At 42.0% G+C, this 16,043-nt stretch overlaps 2 protein-coding genes across 2 annotated transcripts in view; one reads left to right on the forward strand and one right to left on the reverse strand.

The window, feature by feature from the left end:
- Window positions 1–1,023: 1,023 nt before the first annotated feature.
- LOC124149175 (neuronal PAS domain-containing protein 3-like) overlaps window positions 1,024–16,043 on the reverse strand; it is a 38,061-nt gene continuing 23,041 nt past the window's right edge. Inside the window, exons 4-10 of the mRNA XM_046520581.2 lie at window positions 12,496–12,585; window positions 10,255–10,368; window positions 9,839–9,946; window positions 8,826–9,016; window positions 8,371–8,477; window positions 6,819–6,960; window positions 1,024–5,087 (exon numbers count right to left, since the gene is read on the reverse strand). Coding sequence (XP_046376537.2) covers window positions 3,839–5,087; window positions 6,819–6,960; window positions 8,371–8,477; window positions 8,826–9,016; window positions 9,839–9,946; window positions 10,255–10,368; window positions 12,496–12,585 — 2,001 coding nt within the window. The 3' untranslated portion in view covers window positions 1,024–3,838. The remainder of the gene's footprint in view (window positions 5,088–6,818; window positions 6,961–8,370; window positions 8,478–8,825; window positions 9,017–9,838; window positions 9,947–10,254; window positions 10,369–12,495; window positions 12,586–16,043) is intronic.
- On the forward strand, window positions 14,394–15,222 carry LOC124149176 (AP-5 complex subunit sigma-1-like). The gene has a single exon (XM_046520582.2). It carries the CDS (start codon window positions 14,495–14,497, stop codon window positions 15,062–15,064), a length of 570 nt encoding a protein of 189 aa, XP_046376538.2. The 5' UTR covers window positions 14,394–14,494; the 3' UTR covers window positions 15,065–15,222.

A 16,043-nucleotide genomic window follows, 5' to 3' on the forward strand; every position in this document is an offset into this window, starting at 1 on the left:
ACGCCTTTGCGTGCGGCAATTCACATTCATGCACCAATGTCACTGTATCTATAAGATATTCTTTTTCTTCAATTTTGTTATATTTTGTTATATATGTATATATACGAAATGTAGTTCAATGCCTTTTTAAGGGAAATTCTGAAATCAAGGATGTGTTTCTACATCACATTGTGGTCAAAATAATATCATAGGACCGTCCATATCACAATAGTAAAAAACAGTAATTTGAGAGGTTTCGGAAATATTTGTGATTTCGACCGTTGAACAAATGCCAAGAAGACGCTCAAACGCTTTGGTTTCAAAGACTACGCTACAGTGAGCTGTTTTGTGAGTGTTTTCATCATATGTCAAGTGACTGTATCCTAACACAAGTGTAATCTGTACGTGTATGATCCAACATAGGATATCATCTGTAGATTCAGCATAAAATGTTGAGACTGTTCTAACCTGGTAAGGGGGCACGGGTAGCCCAGTCGTCTAAGGCGCCGCGATTCGCTGTGCAAAGTTGCGTCCCGAGTTCGCCCCGATTATGTTTGACTGTTTGATATTCTGGGATGGGGATTTGTCATGCATGTTAAGTGGTTGGTACCACAATGATTTCTTGTAATCATTGTCTTGAATCTGTCTCAGTGTATAAAGAATTTCAACTGAGTGTTTTTTTTAATATAACATATACTCACACCCAAAAGAAACGCGAAACGTGTAAAGTAAGTATGTTAAGAAGAGATGTTTCCAAAGACAAAACTAACAATCTGTCAAGTGTTACCACAATGTCTTTATTCTCATCACGATATGCTGCACATGATTTGTAAACCTTACACGTTCATCCTGCACAGGGGGGCACGGGTGGCCCAGTCGTCTAAGGCGCCGCGATTCGCTGTGCAGAGTTGCGTCCCTTGGGTACGTCAGAAACCTATGAATCCTGGTTCGCCCCAATTATGTTTCTAGGTTTGTCAGCACCATACCCGTGCTCATGGGTTTCACCGAAGTGGTAAACGTCTGAGACCTGCATCACTTCGGGCTTTCCTCCCACATGAAGCTGACACGCCGTGATATAACTGGAATACTGTTAAAAGCGGCGTAAAACCCAACTCACTCACTCACTCTTGCCTCTTTGTCAGGCGAATACTGAACACTAAAACCAAGCCATTACCTGAGACCAGGCCATTGACCTACCCGTCTCTACTGTGACGTAATCCTATCACTAACCACTAATGGGCATCTTGATTGCCTTATGATTAATGTCACCATAGTCAGCGCCTTGTAATAACTCCAAGCTCCATCACTGCACTTTTATTGTACGTAATTGACTTCTCTTCTGTTAATCTCATTGGCATCCCTCCTAGTGTAAACATTAATCTTACCTTGTGTAAACATTAATCCTATCCTGTATAAACCTAAATCCTAACTTGTCCATAAAATGTGTCATGTTTCAAATCGTCTGTTTCAATCAGAGGTGGTTTATTGTGATTTGATAACCTCTGAATGATAAATCAGAATCAATTAATTTCCGAATTCATTGTGGAATGAAAGTTAATATGTGCGTCTAATCAGAAGAAATCATCTTCCTCAGACAAGGGAGTTAACTGACTGTAATAGTCCAGTTTTCAACCTTGCCAAACTAGACTGGAATTATGGTGTTACATTTTACAACAAAGAGTTCAACGTGTTTCATTTCGGTCGATTTCGGTCGATTTGCAAAGCATGTGTACCGCCAAATGGGCGTTGACAAATGTTTTCCAAATGTTTTAATCAAGGTGCTCACGTAATTTGATGCACTTCACGAGGTTAGACCCGTTTTATTACAATATACATCTTGATCATCGATCAGATGGTCTTCACTGAGTGCCGCCAATTTGTTTGAAGCAAATGCAAGCACTGTTCGACATAGACATCAGCCCGTAGGCCAGATTTGTTCTCGGACTGATAGTTTTAAATTTAAGCAGGCACTTACGGCCTGCGGTTTATTTTAGGCTGTGAACTTGGTAAATGAATCACAACACAGACTGCTTGGTGAAACAGGGTCCAGCCTCAAAATACTCCGCTCGCTGCCTCTTCCAACACCGCAGACCTGTACCGCCAATACCGTAGTCACATCAAAATAAAATATAGTTTCATGAACCTACCTGTCACATAATTCATTTATTAAATCTTCAGTATTAAACAAAGTCAGTAAAATAATATTTCATTTCAATCTATCATATTTTATCAATAGATTAAAAATTATTAACTATTTCCCGCAATGTTGTTGAAATTAAAATAATCTCGGACATGGGGACATGTCAAAGAGCAAATAAAGATGTTTCAAGCAAATTGTAAGTAAATTTAAAAAAAGTAATAAATGAAATTAATAAACATATTTCTAAAAATTGTCAACCTTACATCAAAGTTAGATTTCCACCTTTTCGTGCGATCGTAAATGTAAGTCAAATGACATCTTGGGAATTTGTTGCCTCGATTTGTAGGAAACATCAACTCACGTGAGAACCTTGATTAAAAACATGAAAAGATTTGGAAAGTATCTGTTGACGTTTTAAATTAAGTTGTTGGTACACATGCTTTGCAAATCCTGCAATCGACAGAAATCTGCACGAACCGGATATCGATTTCGTTACGCGAATTTGATTGGACTATGCATAGACTCGTTAGTCCAGCCAACATATAATACCATAATTGCAGCCAAGGGTGGAAACTGGACTTTTATAGTCAGTTAGCTCCCTTGCCTCGGGAAGATGTGTTAAGTTTTGGCTGTGCGTTCTTTTTATAAGAACATGTGTATATAGATATTTTAACAGAACCTATACATGAAAAATGCATATATTTTATTAACGTGACACATGTTAATTATACACGTGGTTGGTTTCAACGGCGAACTTACATTTATCGCCGCTTTGAACAGTATTCTAGTTAAATCATGGCGTGTCAGTGTGAAGAGGAAAGTCCGAAGCTAGGATTCGAATCTAAGATCTTGTTTTTGGCGCAGATTGTTGACCTTAGACCACTGGGCCACCTGTGCCCCCATAGCACTGGAGAGTAAGTTAGACAATGAAGCCCCCTTATACTGGTCCCTGACCCCTGAGTTAAAAAGTAAACGTAATTCAGGGGTCAGAAATTCCTATCTATTATAATAAACCACGAATAAGCAGAGATACAGCCTTTTGTGCATTATGTGATTTGGCAATTTGAGTCAAATTAGGTTTAATTCTGTTGACAAAAAAATATATCTCAGTTAGTCGTAGTGCTGTGATAGGTTTCCTCTTAAGATATCCGATCACTTATAAAATGTTCGAATGGAATGGTTAAAGTATGCTCTCAAAGAGGTGATGGGGGTGCACTCCTCTACATTAAAGCCACCAACAACACGTTAGAGCAGAGTTAAAGGCTCTGGTCAAGTGGGCGTACATCATTAGTGTCACATGTACAATAATATTGTGATAATGTACTCCGGCCTTACACGCCAGTGCTGCTCGAGCTGCATGGTCAACGATAATTACAGACACATTGTTCAATTCCAATGTTTAAGTGTCTTCATATAGCTGGAATATTGCTTCGGCGTTAAACAACAAACAAACAAAGTGTCTTCATTTACGGATGTCTCTCTTTTGGGCAAGTTGTCTCCCCTTTTTGGTCACCACGTGACTAGTATTAAGTAATCACGTTACACTTTTCTGGACGATTCTTGCACAACAATGATGACATTTTGAAACAAGCAAACACATAAATAATAAAAAAAACGTTTGTGGAGACCCTTAGGAATGTTTGTCGTTGGCGTTCTAAGTTGCCATGCATCTGCATTTTCCTTCAAAAGTTTGTGAACACAACGGACCTGTTGATACTGTCACACCTCATTTAGATACTCCAGGAAGCTGCCAATAGACGGAAGATCCATGTAGCCTCTAGAATGCACGGGCTGTCCGTGCTCCACGATCATCATGTGATTCTCAACTTGAGCCTGCGATTGGCTCCTTTCATTGCTTTGCACACGACACCTTGCAGCATATGCGCATGACTGACTAGACGAAGGACTTGGCTTAATGGAACTATGTAAGGAATATGTTGATTCATATGGCGCCACAGCCCTTTGACTGGGCCTGCTGTTTTGTGGCTTACAATTCCCAACACCTTCCCGAGACACATGCTGCATCTGTGGAGAGCAAGTCCCTTGTTGGTATTCACAGTAACCTAGATATTTTTCTGCCGTTCTTTGCAAATCCTGAATACAGGGCGCTGGAACATAGTTCTGCTGATAACACGAATAATTTGCGGTGTTAAATGTCCTATTTGAATCCCCATGATCCCGTCGGAGGGAGTGTTGTAACTGGACAAGTCGAGGCGGAGGCGGGGGCGGGGGCGTTCTTCGAGGGAAGACGTCCAGGTTGTAGGGGTTGTGCTGGGGCGACGGGGGTGGGGACGGCGGCATGTTGTGGACATACGGTGGGTGGGGGTAATACCCAGACATCGGAACGCCTTGCATCACCTGGAAAGGTGGACAATTGTAACCCTGACCAGAGAAAGATTGAAGCATGCTTCTTTGAAACGAATCATCATGTGGCTGGAATCGGCCAAACTGAAATCCTTGCTTCTGGGGTAAGTCACTCGAGGTATGCCACGTGGACGAATCGTGTCCATTGTCTATGGAGCAGGGGTACGCGTTCTGCCCTCTTGGTGCGGGAAGCTCTTGGGCACAATCATAACCCTGATCTTCCCAATCAGGCATCATCTTGAACGCCGTCTGGTCCTGAGCCTGCTGGCGTCGTTTGAACTCCTGGTACTGAAGTTGCTTTTCTCGCTGGGAGATCTTGTGTGCCACGTGGCTAGATGGCAGGATGGGTGAGTGTCTGTCCGATAGGGCGTGCCAGCTGGAAGGGCAGGGCCCCCCCGACAGACTGTGGACCGTCACATAGGCCTCGTCCTGTGTGCCTGGGTTGGACTGGAAGCACATTCTCTTCATGCTGGGTTCCATGATACTCGGACCGTCCTTCCAGGAGGAGCCGTACTGAGTCATGTGTGACAGGCACATGAGGTCGTTGATGGCGTAACGCTGTCTGAGAACTGATTCTTGTTGAATATACGTGCTGTCCTCCTCCCTAAACAGAACGAACATATGTTAGGATGAATGTTGTGTTATATTATGAGTTGTATCTCAAGTGGGACATTGGTTGATGATAGTTTAAACTAATATAGTTCGAGGCTTGTTAGTTCAAACTAACATAGATAGCTCTTCGGGCTCAGGGAATATAAGCCAACATAGAGGTAGTCAGGGTATATCAACCTATGCCACCCCAGGGACCGAGGGACAATGGTTGGTTGGTTGTTGTTTAACGCCGCACTCAGCAATATTCCAACTATACGCAATGGGGATACGGTGCATTAGCGAGCCTGACCACCCGATCCCGTTAGCTGCCTCTTACGACAAGCATATTCGCCTTTTACGGCAAGCATGGGTGGCTGAAGACCAATTCTACCCCGGATCTTCACGGGTCTACCGTGGAAACTGTTGAAACTGGACTTTTAAAGTCAGTTACCACCGTTGCCGCGGAAAGATTCATATCTTCGGCCGAAGGGTTCGCAACCGACCTAAGCTTTCCCATAATTCCCTTGAATATTGTTCCTATTATGTGTCGTCGTTGGAATAGAACAAAGAGTTAATATTACGTCAGATATTCTAACCAACCGGCGCTTGATAAACTGTTGATCTTGTCATAGATAATAAAACACTTAAGGATCTGTTTGTTTTATCTATATTATATTGCATTCAAAAAGTCTCCAACTATGTCATCGCGGCCTGTAACTGATAGTCTCGACCAAACAAACCAGTGACAGATATTATGAGCACGCTTACGAGGTGTGATGACGCTCTATCAACAAACTATGACCTCCCGATCTAATTTTACCACCCCTTACGACAAACAATATACTGGGACTTATTCTTGGTGACTATAATATATATTCAGTTCTAGGCATAAACAAACAGAAGAAATAAACTAAATTATTGTAAGTTGTGAAACACTCGTCTATCGGAGTGGTCACTTTACCATACGAACATAGGCATTTTATCTGAAACGTACAATTCACATTTTGAGCTTTCATCTCCAGTCAGTTACTAATATTACATGTAACTTAATTTGCACTGTGTAGTGTAGTCAATTTCGAACAAGCAGGAACGTCTGTCATCGGTATTAAGTGAGTGAGTGAGTATTGTTTAACGCCGCTTTAAGCAATATTCCAGTAACATCACGGCGGGGGACACCATAAAATGGGCTTCACACATTATATCCATGTGGGGAATCGAACCCGGGTCTTCGGCGTGACGAGCGAACTCTTTCACCACTGGGCTACCCCACCGCCCCTTATTATGGAGTTGTTAACATTGGAAGTGTCTAATTGTTTTTGGAGGTTGCTAGTGACAGATATATGAGGTGGTGAGGTGAGGTGAAATTGGGTTTAACGATGCATTCAAGATTATTACACTTATATACACACGTGCATGCACGTGTGTGGGTGGGTGGGTAGGTATGGCTGCTTGTACAAGTCCGGACTAATGCCGGTTTTATAGAGCTAGCCCACTGAGATACCATGCCGCAGTTTAACATAGTTACCCAACTCAGACACAGTGTACTAACAGAATATACATTCATGTTTAATCCCCTTTATGCCGAGCGCCAGTCAGGGTAACAACAAGTACCATATTTCAACGTCTTTTGGTACCGAACCCCCTTCGTTTCGCTCTCCGGCAGACGCTCCATTTCAACTAGACCATGGAGGTGGCCCGATATAAGTGTATGACTACAGTCTGGGATACAGGGGTTTAATGTTACCTGACGGGACAATGCGAGAAGACGATGGAGAACTTCTTGGAGTTTTTCGAGATGACCTTGCCGCGACTCTGAAGCCAGACCCAGCCGCCATGTTTGTTCTGCAGGCGGAAGTACAAGGTTTGCACGTCACTGCTGTCCGTCACTGCCGGGGTAAAGAGGGTAACGCTAGGCTCGTGTATTTGTTTTCAACGCGACTACAGATACATTAATACAAAAGGCCACTATGTTGTAATATAAATGACAAAACCCCTCCCATAATCCTAAGAAATCTCTGTCAAAATTCCATTGTAAGGATTCCGACCATATCATACAGTTGCTGTCAGATAGTGATGATACCAGGTGTTCGCGAAAAATGTGAGCGAATGCACCAGTCACAAACACATGCAAAGGCAAGTCAATCATTCACCTAAAAAATCACGGGAACATGTGGTCTGATATCGTTCACTAAGGGTATAAAGGCCAATTCCTTTCCACCGATTTACCCACCCGAGTTAAAAATCTACGAAACCAGTGACACCGCCTCACGTGTGTCATCTGAGTGGCTATCCACAAGAGTTAATGACAAGAAGGATGACTTCAACTTATAAACCGGGCAAAATTCCAACAGCTCCATCCTTTGGTGTGTACATTTTCTACTTTCTGCAATCGAGCATGCTCTTTCTGTGGAAATTTCAAAGGGAATCACACGACACTTGCTCAAAAGTTGTTTGATCACGGCTACAACATTCAAGGCTTCAATAAAGCTGGTAGACATGTGGAGGACATTTCCAAATTTGACGCATGAGTGTCCAAAATTATCCCTGATGCAATTTGCAATGGCTTTATTCATCTCAGGGGTCGGATTCAAACTGTCTAGAGTGAGTGAGTGAGTTGGGTTTTACGCCGCATTTAGCATTTTCCAAACATATAACGGTGTGGGACACCATCAACAGGCTTCAAACAATGTACCCATGTGGAGAATCGAACCCGGGCTTTCGGTGTGGCGAGCTAGCTATAGCCATGTGGCAACTCCACTTGCAAGAACTGCCCTGAGCCACCGAACTTGCTAGAACTGCCCTGAGCCACCGAACTTGCTAGAACTGCCCTGAGCCACCGTATTTGCTAGAACTGCCCTGAGCCACCGAACTTGCTAGAACTGCCCTGAGCCACCGAACTTGCTAGAACTGCCCTGAGCCACCGAACTTGCTAGAACTGCCCTGAGCCACCGAACTTGCTAGAACTGCCCTGAGCCACCGAACTTGCTAGAACTGCCCTGAGTCCCCGAACTTGCTGGAACTGCCCTGAGCCACCGAACTTGCTAGAACTGCCCTGAGCCACCGAACTTGCTAGAACTGCCCTGAGCCTCTGAACTTGCTAGAACTGCCATGAGGGGCCGAACTTGCTAGAGCTTCCTTGAGCCACCGCACTTGCTTGAACTGTCCTGAGCCCCCGAACTTGCTGGAACTGCCCTGAGCCATCGAACTAGCTGGAACTGCCATGACCGCCCCCCCCCCCCCCCCCCCCCCCGCATGCTACGATGACGTGTTTCTAATGAACAAAGGACACTACATACGTTGCCTGTGACAAGCTGCGCATGTTGCGATGTCTTCTGGGTGGATGAGGGAGTAGAAAGAACGACCTTCTATCTCTGGGCTGGTGTAACCAATCACGGGAAGCGCTCTGTAACATTCGCCAAACATATTGTTGATAAAGGCATGGACATGCACATTGTTCTTGTTACCATATTGGGTTATACCATGTTAAAACCTTAGCTTGCTGTAAAAGGCGACTATGCTTGTCGTAAGAGACGACTAACAGGATCGGGTGGTCAGGCTCGCTGACTTGGTTGAAGCATGTCATCGTAACCCAATTGCGTGGATCGATGCTCATGATGCCAATCACAGGATTGTCTTGTCAAGACTCGATTATTTACAAACTGCCGTCATACAGCTGTAATATTGGTTAGTGCGGCGTAAACCAACCAAAAACAAACAAACCAACAAACAGAAGATGAGGAACCTGCATTACTTCTTATCGATTTCTCTGATTGAGAGGTCAAGGTCGTGCTTGGACCAGAAGACGTTCTGCTTGAGCTCCTGGTCCACTTCCGTCGTGTTGATCATGAATGGGTGACAGAACAGGAACAGAATCTGGCAGGATGTTCTGTTGGACTTGGACAGCTCAGCCAGATGTTCCACCTTCCCAGAGCAGTGCATCTTCTGTCAAGGATTGATATGGAATGAATCTCACGATGTTTACTGGCTGTATATAACGTAATATGCAAATGAGACTGTTGTCATCTTAATATATGTATTGTGCTACCATTAAAATACATTGCATAATTTTCATTCAATATGAACGATTATAGAACTTATTTGATGTGGAGGCTTTGTATGATAATACGTGGAGGATTTGTATGACAATACGTGGAGGCTTTGTATGATAAAACGTGTAGTAATACGTGGAGGCTTTGGATGATAAAACGTGTAGTCATACGTTGAGGCTTTGTATGATAAAACGTGTAGTCATACGTGGAGGCTTTGTATGATAAAACGTGTAGTCATACGTGGAGGCTTTGTATGATAAAACGTGTAGTCATACGTGGAGGCTTTGTATGATAAAACGTGTAGTAATACGTGGAGGCTTTGTAAGATAAAACGTGTAGTAATGCGCGGAGGCTTTGTATGATAAAACGTGTAGTAATACGTGGAGGCTTTGTAAGATAAAACGTGTAGTAATACGTGGAGGCTTTGTATGATAAAACGTGTAGTCATACGTGGAGGCTTTGTAAGATAAAACGTGTAGTCATACGTGGAGGCTTTGTATGATAAAACGTGTAGTCATACGTGGAGGCTTTGTAAGATAAAACGTGTAGTAATACGTGGAGGCTTTGTATGATAAAACGTGGAGACTTTGCGTTCATTTAGCGAAAGAAGCAAATGGAATATTACTCGTTAATCCGGACGATATAATTGGGTATGTTGTGGATTAACGAAGTTTCACTGTATTTAACTGTCTATGCTTGTCCCTGTGCTATTTACCAGATACCCCGCTGACGTCCCGTTGAAGCACTTCATCCGACACAGGAAGGACACCGGCTTGCACGTGTCAGGTTTCTCCGTCACCTCAGCATCCTTGTCCGCGGACTCCTGAAATATCATGCTAATTAATGATGTGATTGGAGCCGACCATTTGGCGTTTCAGAGAAGGAGTGGAAGTTTTTAGAAAAACAATAGTCTATCTCAAACAAATTCTGCCTCTTAATCGGCGGAAGAGTAGCCTAGTGGTTAAAGCGTTCGCTGACGACGCCGAACGCCCGGGTTCGATTCCCAACATGGGTACAATGTGTGAAGCCCATTTCTGATAATATTGCTGGAATATTGCTACAACGGCGTAAAACCATTGGTAGTTTGTGTATCCTGGAATAACTGTTTATTGCTGACATCTCCCTACTTACCCCGGATGTCGTCTGCAGCTGTATTGGCCCAAGCGTGTGTTCCAGGACGACCTTGACCTCTTGATGGTCATCTGGGTGGATAACGCCGTATACACACCGGTGCATGAGGTCAACCTGTCAAAATACGTGTAACTATTTTCACCCGTATCGTTGTCGAACATATCAAACATGTATGTCTAATCATCGACATGGAGGATAAGGAGAGGTGACCGAATATTTAATGTTCTGGTAAGGGAAGGTAGGCTGTCATATTTTTTAAACTATCACCAACTATATATCGAATGCTTGACTGATTTAAACAGTTTTATTGACAATCAATAGGGCTGAAAATATGTTCCAGGTGTTGAAAGTTTTAAAGCTGAAAAGAATGAAGCTGGTTATGGGTACAGTTGAATACATGTCATGTTATCCATAGATCCTGTCCAGTTAACGAGGTTTCAGTGTAAATGAAGAAAACAAATCGTTGGATGATATGATGAAGCTCAATGAAAACAGGTATGTTTCAACGGTCTACTATTGAAGGCCCACATCACCGTGTCTGACCAACTGATCCCATCTTCCGGAGGCAAGGGAGTTAACTGACGCTAAAAGCCCAGTTTCCACCCTTGCCGAACTAGGCTGGAATTTCTGGGCTCGATCATAGCGCAACCAGTGGTTATGACGAGTTATGTCCCTCCTATGTTCCTCCTACTGACCAATCAGATTCAACCTCTCATATTTCTTGCATTTGCTTCAAACAAAACGGCGGCGCCCAGAAGAGACGATCTGATCGATAATCAAAATATATGTCACGATAAAACGGGTCTTACTTCGCGAAGTGCATCAAATCACGTGAGCGCCTTGATTGAAAATATGAAAAGATTTGTCAAATATCTGTCGACGCCGTGTTGGCGGTAGACATGCTTTGCAAATCCTGCAATCGACCGAAATCTGCACGGCAGTTTACAAACCGGATGTCCTATGGATACCGAGCGCGTTGTAGCCAGTCTTCATTCAAGTTTAGGGCTCCGAGCTGTACACATCATGCCTTCAAAGAGAAGTCGACCCGGTCGGTGTGCACACGTTCTGCACCACGTCGTAACACGTCCCTAGTAGGTTCGAAGTACGGAAATTCCGTTCGTTATACGTCTTTCTCGTCTTAAGTACGTTGTCAATCCGACTAATTGCAGAACGGGGTGGAGGGGATAAACTTTTGAGCAGAATCATATTTCTAGAGCACCCTCCCCGTCCGAGCCCGTCCATGAAGTTCGTAAAAAGACTGTCAATAGTTGCTACTACGTCCACTACGTTCATACACAGTTGGAGCCCGTGCGACAACATTTTCACGAACTAGTTTGGTGTGATGGGGGGTATAACTCCCTTGCCTCGGGAAGATGAGGGATTCAGGGCTAACTATCCAGGTCGTAAGCTAAATGGGATCAGATTTTCGGACATCGTACCCCACCTTTCCTATTCTTTCAGCCACAAGTTTGTCTGTCCTTGGGCTAACTACACTGCAGTGTAAAACAACAAACAAACAGGAATTAATTTCTCTGGAAGAGTTGATAGGCGCCGTTTCAATATTTATCCCATGTTTCAAAATCAATATTTCATATATTGATATCAACAAAATACATAAAATAATATTTCAAAAATAGATTTTATGATGTAAGATACTTTTTAATATAATCAAATATTTATTGATATCACAAATTTGATTCGTTGAAATAAAGAAGTCATTTTATGATATCTTATAATCGAATTTGGGATATTAAAAATTGGTGATGTCTTAAAATAATACTGAATAGCATAGATATCAATAACTCGAATGTGTGATATCATTAATTGTTCTGTTCACAGTATCTGCTCCCTTGTAGAATAGGGGTGCTACATTCGCAAAATATATAGTTTAGAAAGTCACACACAAGCTCAAAGAAATATATTCATAGAGTTTAATGCAAAGACGTGACAGACAGCAATCTTGTTGATCAGGTTATATACAGTGTAAAACAAATACATTTATTTATTTCTCGATTTTAGATATCAATGGGTACGTTTAAAGGGTGATATCTAAAATGATTTAGTGATATCTATCAATGTATACATTTGCTGATATATAAATATCGACCTTATGATATCGATAATGAGTTACTGATATGATAAAATAGGGAATAAATGGTAAAACAGCGCCTCAAAGATATCTTGCCATGAATATAGGGCTAGGCTTGCAAAGTGTTGCCACGTATGTATAATTATCCGTACCTGGTTAAAGCCGAGATACTGCAAGATGTTGTCTGATACATACAGCACCGTCCCATCCGAGGTGATGACGAGGAGGAAGCCATCCAAGAGCTGAATCCGCAAAAAAGAGAGGTAATTTTGGCTTTTCTTCATAAAAAAACACACATTTATATCATAGAGAGACTGGACAAAAATGAGATTTTTATAAGGACTCGGTCAATTCGTCTTTAATATTCTACTTACTTATCTGACATGTATTAATTTAAAAACATACAGTAAACTACGGTTATAACGAACTCAAAGGGACCACTTATTTTAGTTCGTTATAACGGTAGTTCGTTATAAGCATATAAACAGCATATATACAACAAATGGCCGGGACTAAAAAATAGGTTCGCTATATCAGTCAGTTCGTTATAAGCGTGTTCGTTATAACCGTAGTTTACTGTAGTGTATTTGAGGAAGACTGGTATGTTTTTCATCACATGCATAATAAACAGACAAACTGTTGGGCAAAAGAAAGTATCAATTAAACATTCACACTTCACTCTGTTAGTTACTGTGTTTTGTGAAATTGTGGACCCAGTGTTCCTCGAGACGTCAAGTGGACGCCACCTGTTGTGAGATAGTCTCTGATATGATTCTTGTAATATCGCTAAAGATACCCGTATCAAATACACCACCATTGAATAACCATTTCTTGTTTGTTTCAGTTTTAGCCACCATCAAACGGTAACCTCCCAAAACCCCTACATCCCATTTCCCCTACAGCTTAAGACAACAAAGTTCACGGTCCATGGCACTGCTAATCCCTAGTCTGTTACCTATTTCATACAATGGAACAACCCAAGAAACTCGAATAGATTGAGATAAATATTTAATTACGATTACGATATTATTCAAAATTCATAATACATTATAATAAAATGTTCATTTTTCAAAATTCATAATACATTATAATAAAACATCAAACATGGGATATACGTTCATCTGCACGACTCAGAGCTCCAGATAAGCTTTTGGTGTTGTGGGTATTTTACCCATGCATTTTAAAATCATTGGGTATCAGTAATTCTATCTGGGTATTCAAATTTCTGTTACCCACTAGTTTTTACACATGTGGGTATTTAAGTTAAATATTCAAAAACACTATTCATCTAGTCCCTGCAAACTGGTTTCGTGTGGGTTCGAGAGCTTTATAGGACTCAAAAACACCACGATACTTCCACAAGAAAGTGTGATGGCAAATGATCATGATGTAACTGTCATCTTGGAGTTTGGCAAGGTTGACGGAATGCCCGTTTATAATTTGAAAATAAGTTGCTGATTTGCTAATCGAATACGCAGGGTTACTTCACAATATTTTGATGATACGCACAAGTTTTAAATTTGTAGCGTATCTGTAATGTTCGTCGCGTATTTGATACGCTTGGAGTTTATTTTACTGCGTATTTCTGCATTTCTGATGCGTATTTTACGCAGATAAGCAGCTTATCTGGAGCTCTGCGGCCGACTGTTTATATTTACACGAAGGCCAAAACAAGGACTAGTAATATTCCTTAATGTCAGAATCAATGGTTAATAGCAGTGCAATAGTCAATATCTCAGAAAATGTTTGAAAGTAAAAATATTTGTATTTATTTAATTCAGCTATCCAAACTATAGCATGTACTTCCGCTATCTACAATAAAATATGTGCTTAAGTTATCCAAAATATATATAACATGCAATTAAAACAGATTAAGAAGATAAATTTAATTATGATGTATCTGTACCTGATTCTTTTATTTCATTTTCCAAAATAAGTGTTGTACTGTAAACGTAAACCCGTACAGCCAAGACGTATGTATGGCGATGTGGAAAATATGTATTTCCCGCCAAATATACCCAAGGGAAGTCACTCTCGTTTTTCATGTAAACACACATTCGCTTCCGGGTTTTCCGCCGCCCAACGACAACTTCACGCAGTTGAACATGTAACTGCCCAGTGATTCCAGCTGTGAGAGATTTAGCACACAAAATGGTTTACACGTTCATAATCAACACTTTGTTGCCAGGGTCGAGTAAAATTATATACTACAAGCAGTTTGTCCCGTATGACACGGACATAGTAGACGAGGGTGCAACATCGGCCGAAGTCCGATCAGGGAGGCGAAAACAGCGACAACAAATCGCAGATAGGGTTCATTCGGAATACCAGTTCCGTAGAGCGCTGTCAAACAGGTCTGTTGAAGAAGACATCTTGAGACTCGGAAACGACGATACGCCTCCAGATTTAGAAACAGGACATATATTGTTGAATTCAGATTCCGAGCAGTTCGTGACGTGGCTGGGGGCAGGGTACACCGGGTTCGCGTTGGTGTGTGATACCACAGAAAATCGGCTACTGGCGGAATCGGTTCTGAGACTGCTTATCCATTATCTGCAGGAGCACGTGCGCGTCCTCACCCAGCCGACCGACGTTGGGCTAAGGACGGACAGGGTAGGGCTTGTTCTCAGCCGGTTCCTCCCCCAAGGGTCCCTGCTGTTCATGAACAATAGGGTAGTGCGACAGTTGGAGAAAGAACTGGATACCCTGATGAAGAGCTGATGATGTGATTGGAGTATCACGTGACTGACTGTGCCAGAGAACCCGTGAAGTTGTCTACCACTGTCAGCTGATTACTTGTGTGCAATATGTCGTAACTGATTGTGTGTGAACTTCAGGTGTATGAGTCTTCCATACATAAAATATGTCTGATTTTAAAATACTGTTATTTTTTGTTTGTTTGCTATTTAACGCCGCACACAGCAATATTCTAGTTATATGACGGCGGCCTGTAAATAATCGAGTCTGGACCAGACAATCCAGTGATTGACATCATGAGTATCGATCTATGCAATTGGGATACAATGACGTGCATCAACCAAGTCAGCGAGCCTGACCACCCGATCCCGTTAGTCGCCTCTTACGACAAGCATAGTCACCTTTTACGGCAAGCATGGGTTGCTGAAGAACAATTTTACCCGGACCTTCATAGGTCCCCTTATTTGTACGTTGATGAAACCCTGATAATGCAGTTTGTCTTCTAGTTTATTAAATCGGGAGAATAGTTACTAACAAAGTAAGATGATTGGTCTGATTTTTTAACTATAGCAAGGACGTGTGCACTTTTGCTGTAATTGGACCCGATATGAAAAACTTAATTCGAGGGTAGATATAATAGTTTCCATACAAACATGGTAATGGTTTTCATGCCACAACTTGGATGGTGTCATATGTTAAAGTTTTCGTCCAAAGTTAAATCATGGTCAGGTAATTAAAAATTAAAAAACTTCTGTCAAGATTAACAACTAGACAATTATGTCCCTTTAACCGGTGATAAGAAACTAAACAAAGAAGTTTTGCATTATTTGTCAACTGGAACCATTCACAATAAAGTGACAGTCGTCAAGTGAAGATTCCTTGGTAGAATAGATCTTCAGCAACCCATACTTGCCGTAAAAGGCGACTATGCTTGTCGTAAAAGGCGACTAACGGGATCGGGTGGTCAGGCTCGCTGACTTGGTTGATACATGTCATCGATCCC

The sequence above is a fragment of the Haliotis rufescens genome, unplaced genomic scaffold (genome assembly GCF_023055435.1).
Source record: "Haliotis rufescens isolate VD_foot unplaced genomic scaffold, xgHalRufe1.0.p SCAF_39, whole genome shotgun sequence".
In the NCBI taxonomy this organism is placed as follows: Eukaryota; Metazoa; Mollusca; class Gastropoda; order Lepetellida; family Haliotidae; genus Haliotis; species Haliotis rufescens.

Coding starts and splice junctions, on each gene's coding strand:
- LOC124149176 (XM_046520582.2), top strand. CDS start 14,495: ATGGTTTACACGTTCATAATCAACACTTTGTTGCCAGGGTCGAGTAAA.